Source organism: Pungitius pungitius, chromosome 6, assembly GCF_949316345.1.
Source record: "Pungitius pungitius chromosome 6, fPunPun2.1, whole genome shotgun sequence".
Classification (NCBI taxonomy): domain Eukaryota; kingdom Metazoa; phylum Chordata; class Actinopteri; order Perciformes; family Gasterosteidae; genus Pungitius; species Pungitius pungitius.
Genome location: NC_084905.1, coordinates 15,134,921 through 15,141,711, shown reverse-complemented (window position 1 = coordinate 15,141,711; position 6,791 = coordinate 15,134,921). Strand labels below are relative to the sequence as shown.

The 6,791-nt window shown below is 43.1% G+C and overlaps 1 protein-coding gene across 2 annotated transcripts in view; it reads left to right on the top strand.

Moving 5' to 3' along the window:
* The first annotated feature begins 6,167 nt into the window (after positions 1-6,167).
* Positions 6,168-6,791, top strand: part of ano3 (anoctamin 3) — a 28,466-nt gene continuing 27,842 nt past the window's right edge. For both annotated transcript variants that reach the window (XM_037451808.2, XM_037451807.2), the window contains exon 1: positions 6,168-6,453. In XM_037451808.2, the coding sequence (XP_037307705.1) occupies positions 6,408-6,453 (46 nt within the window). In that variant the 5' untranslated portion in view covers positions 6,168-6,407. The remainder of the gene's footprint in view (positions 6,454-6,791) is intronic.

The following is a 6,791-nucleotide window of genomic DNA, read 5'->3' as shown; positions in this document are numbered from 1 at the left end:
AACACACAATGGTTACCAAGCGTTTCCTTTCACGTCAGCAATTACAACAACACAAATACAGAGCAGTACTTATGTTAAACGAATATACTTTATGGCTCATATTCAGTTGCGCAGTGGTCATATAAACGTGTGTTGACATTTTGCATCAATATGTGATATTGAACGTAGCACGGTGGGATGAGTTGACGCTCAAAGCTCTGTTAGCAGGTCCAACAGCACCAACTCGTGGCTTAAGAATAAATCTACATAAATACTAATACATTTTTATGTTTGGTTTGTAATTTACTTCCAACTAACACAATGAAAGCAGACGGGATCAGACGATTAGTAACATTACCTGGTATCCCCATTTTCAACATTGAACGTGGCACTTTTACATTTAGGCTACAACACCAAAAAAAAACGACGCGTGGGCTAATTCACCTTTAGTGGTTGTCGATTTTGCAAGTCGACTAATTCAAAGCCCAACCCGGCTCTCTGTTTTCCTGATTATGCTCTCAATCACGCAGTGTGGACACACGAGAGCTCCGTGTGATGAATCAGCAGTTGCGTCCCAGCTCTGCGATCGATAAACCTGAGAGTTTTAATGTTTTAATGTGCGCTTATTATCCGTCAACACGTTAAACTCCACCCATCCATCCATCTGCGCTGCTCCGCCCGGGCTACTTTCACGGCTCTAAGTGCTGCACCGAGGCCACGGCCGGTTCAAGAGATGGTGAAGCTTTTCACAAACTTTTCGCTGGGGGACTCGCACCGAAGCCGCAGGTAGACGCGATGGATGTCCAGGTGTCCCGGGCTCTCGGCAGCTCCTCGGGTAGGTTTCACTCACCTCTGATGGAGACACATTGAGTTGTAGTCAACCAAGGAACCATTGGGAAAGCTCCAAGTGACAAACAGCCGCTTAATACATCATTATATCTGTCGTTTGGATGCCTTGGTTTTTACTACCACATTTGTTTAATGTTGTTGTTGTTGTTATTTTGTATGTAAGTGTTTATGCAGGAAACGTATTTAAAGGACAACATAGGTAGAAAAAGTACACTTTTGTGCAGCACTTTACCATTATATTTATTGGCCATTCATCATACTGTAAAATCTGCATCTGTGACATCAAGTGACGAGTGCATCATTGAAGACTGCTCAGTTAGGTTTTATTCATTTTATTAAGGAGCATTTTATGAGAAATGAATTAAGTGGTGATGGAATTTATTGAATCATCGACAGATGTCAGGAAAGCAGGGCAGTGATCTTGTGCTGAAACATCTGGGTTGTGTTACCTGTGTCACTAGTAAAATCTGCCATGGAGTTGTATTTATTGCATGGATGCTGTGGCTTTTATTAGCTGCCCAAACTCTTTGTCTGGACCTCTAATAAGTTTGTCCGTCATTTACCTCTAAGGCTCTCCGTGGTGTTTGTTGGTCCTGTAGAATCTGCTGGAAGTCATGATGTGTATTTAAATAAATGAAACTTTCACGCACTGCGGTATTCGAACATTTTATTCTTCACCCTTTAAATTAGAGTGGGAGACCTTTATGTGACCCTAAGTGATTGCTGCTGACTAACAGAAGATGTCTAAATGATGTTAGGCCCACAGACCAAGTTGGAGTAGCCTTCATGGAATGGAAATACTGCTGTTTTGATGCCCTCCTATATGGCAGTACACCCCCTTTGGGTTATATGTGGTAGGAGCCATTCGTGATGTATGTGCACAACATGGTATTGGGAGCCATAGTCTTTTTGGCCACGGGTGGCAGTGTGCATTTGTGTGACAGGGAGTCTACATATGGGGGGCACAGGTGCAATTGACACAGGTAATGATGCAAGGGCGAAGGGCAGATTGCACGGTTTTTACTGCTAGTCAAGACACACAAAGGGAGATCAGGAAGCAAATGCATATACAGAGTAATTTAAAGTGAAAAAACATCCAAAGACCTGGAATCTCGGTGTTAGGGAGTACGGAAGAGGATCTTCTCCCGCAGCCTGCAGAGTGGCTCCCGAAAATCGGTCACTACATATGTATCAAAGTGATAAATACTGATGCCCATTTATTCAATTAACAAGTTGCTGGAGAAGATGTCCACCTGGCTGCACTCAAACTAAATGCATTCATTATATCAGCTGTTCCTGTTTCCACTTTGCAAAGTGTTTGTGAACATATATTGATTGTTGCATTTCCTACGGTTGTCAATATGGCGAAGATATATGTGTATGGGGAACTTATTGCAAGCCTTTTAGTCATATGGTACTTGACCGCCTGTGTGTGGATCCTATTGTATACGCTCTGAATTCACACTTTTTTCCTAATCTCATCATACATTGATGAGTTATTAGAGAGAGAAGAAATACGTGATGTATTTGTTTGAGTAAATAATCAATAGGCGAGGAAGTTAAGCAGGAAGTACCTGCTCATCAATCGATCTATTATCTCCATTATTTTGAAGTCCTCGGGACAGTTACTGCACTCAGACTGAACGTCTGCAATAGACCAGCCACTTCCAGGGACATTTTTATGAAAAGTCCAACTAATCTCAACTGTTTGAACTCAACTCTGGGATTCACTCAAATAAATGACATGATATAGATTTTCATCCGTGTAACACCCTCAATTTGTGCATGCTTGTGGTACAAAGTCCCCTTGTAGTACTTCACAAAGTGCAGCCCTCTCCGTCTTAATGCAGCCTCATGTATGCACGAGGCACGGAGCAAAGGCCGACTGGAGATGTTGTTTTTCCATTCTAAACAAATTTGAAGTGCATTATTGAATGCTAACTTGGTTAAGCTAGGCAGTGACCTATTTAAGAGTGGAAGCCTTCACATTATATAATAATGTGATTACTGCAAAACAATGGCCCTGTGGCTTTATTTCAAATGGCTAAATATACAGTACATGTATAATGTTCATTCAGCTATTATTTTTTCTTACTAAACATCTGCATTGTTATAGAGATATATTATTATGCTATCTAGATGGCGGTTTGAAAATTAGCCAAACTGCTTCGGATCTATTCATATACTAGTTTTTTAAATCTAATTTAAGAGTTTTTCTTCTAATTTTCCGAAGACCAACTTCATGTTAACAAAAATTCAGTTGTGATAATTTTCATTACTAAAATAATATAAAGACATCCCTCAACAGTTTCATTTTGAATCACGTTTTTGGTTGGTTTGTACTTGATATCACACATTTCTGCCAATTTCCCTGGTTTCAATACAAACAAAGTGTAAGCTGATCAGGCGAGTTTCACAGCTGGTTCCAGCCACTGGCCTTAGTGCTCCACATCAGTGTCAAGTGTCCGACAGTAAAGGTGAATTTTCAAGATGTGTTTAAAAAATGTATGAGCGCAGTAATACGAGAGGGTAGAGAGTAGAGCGCTGCACTGCTGTGATCATATACACATTTTAATGATATCATAGTTCTTTAATTTAACCTTTGATGCCTTTAGGAACCGGTACCACGGTGGGAATTTATGACACGAGGCCCTTCTAGAAAAGAGCAACAGAAATACTTTAACAGCATGACTTTAGCACTGTGGATTTCCCACTTTGATCCCGTTGTGTGTTTTTTCAGGATCATGTCACCAGGACGCCTGCATGTTCTTGCCTCTGCTGGAGAGGAACGGTCTTGTCAATCCCGCCACCATCAGCCGCTCGGTGTCCTGGAGCTCCTCGCTGGCCCACAGCTTCCCCTCCGGAGACACGGAGACGGACAGCGACCAACTCTCCGGTGAGTTTTGTCTGCTGATCTTTTGAGCTTTTTCATGAATTACGTCCATGTAAGATCTGCCCGCATTTAGTAGAGACATTGCTGCCTACGTGTGTTTAGTATGAGGTTAACTGTGAGAATTCAAGTTAAGTCCTCAATGAATACGGACCATGTTGAGCTTGTGATGAATCCATTATTCAGTTTAAAGTGGCAAAACATTTTAGCCATCAGTTTATTATTAAATCCATTTATCAAGCAAAGACACCAAATGTTTTCAGGGCGCAGTTTCTCAAATTCACTGCTTGTTTTCTTTTATACATTACATATCTTTTCTTTTAGACTTTTGTCCAATTAAAAAGTCATTTGAGAATTTAAGTTTGGGATTTTAGGATATATAGGATGTATTATGTCTTCAAATTTGTTTATTAATTTGCCTTAAAGAAATACTTGATATAATAACGTATAATGAAAATATACATGTGTTTTTTTAAATGAAGATTAATTATCTAGACTGTTTGCTCTGAGCTCTTCATTTCAATCAGTTCATTGATCCGGTGAACATTGAACCCACTTGTGCAACAAGGGGTGTGTTGAATATTAGGGAAAGTCCATCTTTGACTGTACATGAAGGTGATTGAATATCTTCCCTTCACATGACCTCTTCTCTGACTGAAACATTTCATTTTTAATTTGTGTTTATTTTGTAAGTAGCCCAATGCCAAACTTCACTCATTCCACAGTTGTATTCTCATTGTTCACAGACAACAAAGCTGGAAACTTACTTTGCTTCATAAAACAGAAGGTACCTTGCGGTATAGAATTTGGGAAATTAAAAGTTAAAAAGGATTGCTTTGTGATTGTGTATTCTGATGCAAAGACATGGTGAAAGCCGTTGTTGTTGTTGTTGTTGCAGCAGCAATGCTCAGCCTGACCTCTTTTCCCCCACAAGGGGACAGTATTTTATTTCTTAAAAGCCTGGCTCTCTGCAGCGCTATCATCTGACCTACATCTTCTAAACTATCTGGCAGGAATAGAGGAGATCACATTTTCAATGGGCTGACCTTCATGAAAGCTGCTTACTTATTTATACCAATCAACCCTGCTGCAAGAAATGCATTCGCCTCGCAGTTCAATGTTATTCCTCTATGGGTTTGGCACGCACGCACGACCCCAGCCTCCAGCCCTCAATAAACACCGGGGCAGTGGGAGGAGAAGCGTGCTGGGCGGCCACAAAGCAGATGTTATTTGCATGGTGACAGATGCCCGCCTGCTCCCCGGCTGTGCCAGCGCAGACAGAGATTGAGACAATAACAAGTGTAAGCAGCACAGAGCAAACTGCAGCCGGTGTTCTTGTGACCCTTCGAAAGGCCGAGCAGCACGAGGACCTGAGCAGCACAGGGAATGCTTCTCGTGGCTTTCTGCTGCTGTACGTAACACCTGTGTGGTTGACATTGAGGTGACAGCGCGACCTTGTCCGAACAAAGATCTCTGTTGGGTCGATACTACGCAGTTGAAGACCCGTGGCTGTGATGAGGAGGAATTACTGCTGGGGTTTAGAATACCGCATAGACTATGTGGTTAATATAAAAAAATAATGCTTCAGCGTTGCACATGAAGGATTAAAGCAGTCAAAGAGGACAGTGAAATTAACAAAGAAACGCAAAATACAAATGGTCAAATGAAAAAAAGGTGACAAGGGAGAAAAATGTCATAGAGAAAACTTGTTTTTAATTCATATATATATATATACATATACAGTACATTGACTTCAATAAAAAAGTATTGTGTGGTGTATATTATATATCCATTATATTGCCTCATAAACTGTCAGGATGATAGAGTCACCCGTTTCTACTACTAAACACCTGCAGCCAGCTCAGGTTTCACAACATGCTGTAACTTCTGTGGGAAACCCCCCCAGCAGACAGCAGGGTGTCAGCTCCACGGCTCTATTGATTGTTCAGAGTTATTCTCACAGCCAAATAGTATTTAATGCCAAAGCAAAAGATACACTGCCATCTCTTTTTTTGTATTTGTATTGTATTTACACAATGTTGAATATTTTCAAGAAATCTATAGTCCTTTCTTTAATGAATATTTATAGATTTACTTTTCAACAATCCTTAAATATGATATTTCCAGAGCCAAATGGCCTCATAAACATTGTAGTGTTGTTAAACGTGAACACAGAATTTATGTATAATTTGTATACATACACCCGATGGTGTTTACGTGATGCCAAAGGCTACATGCAGTACAAACGGATGATCGATCAGTCTGTATATCAGGACGGGACGTGTCCATCTCAGGACCTTCCCTCACTGCCCGTCACCATGACAACAGCCGCGGATGGTGTCCGTCGGGGAGCGGAGGAGTGTGTCTGTGTGTGTGTGAGGGGGGTGGGGGTGAGGGAGTGGGTGCGGGGGGAGGCGGGGGAGCCGGGGGGGGGGGGGGGGGGTGCGGAGCTTAGACAGGTGTTGCTGGGGGTTTGCGCATCGTCCGCTAGATCGTTTGGCAGGATGGGAGCCGCCGCGGGAACACCTACGCGTCCCCTCCAGCACCACCACCACAACCACCACCACCAACACCAGCAGCAGCAGCAGCAGCAGCACCACCGCCACCACCACCGCGTCCCGCGTGTTCCGGCAGTGCGCTGTTCGTGAGACGGAGTTCTCGTCCCGCTGGAGAGCGGCGGAGCGTCGCGATGGTGCACCACTCGGGCTCCATCCAGTCCTTCAAGCAGCAGAAAGGTCGGTGGCGCATCGCGTCGAGACGCACAGCTCTGCCGAAAGGAGCTGTTGACTTTTCTTTTGGTTTAGTTGGAGACGAGTGTCCAGCCGGGTGTCGCTAAAGGCACAGAGTTGGGGGTCCCCGCCCCCCCCCCCCCCCGGGGGTGAAGCCTGGTTACGGACCGTGTGCCTCCCTCACAGCGGGGCCACCGCTTTATGTAACGTCGCACCAGCTCCGTCATTTGTTTTTATGCAGGAGGCTCCGTAGAGAAATTTGAAGTAAATGCAATTAGCTTTTCAACGTGGCGCCTTTGTTCAGGAATAGTTCATGGTGTTTAAACCATGTTTATTACAGCACA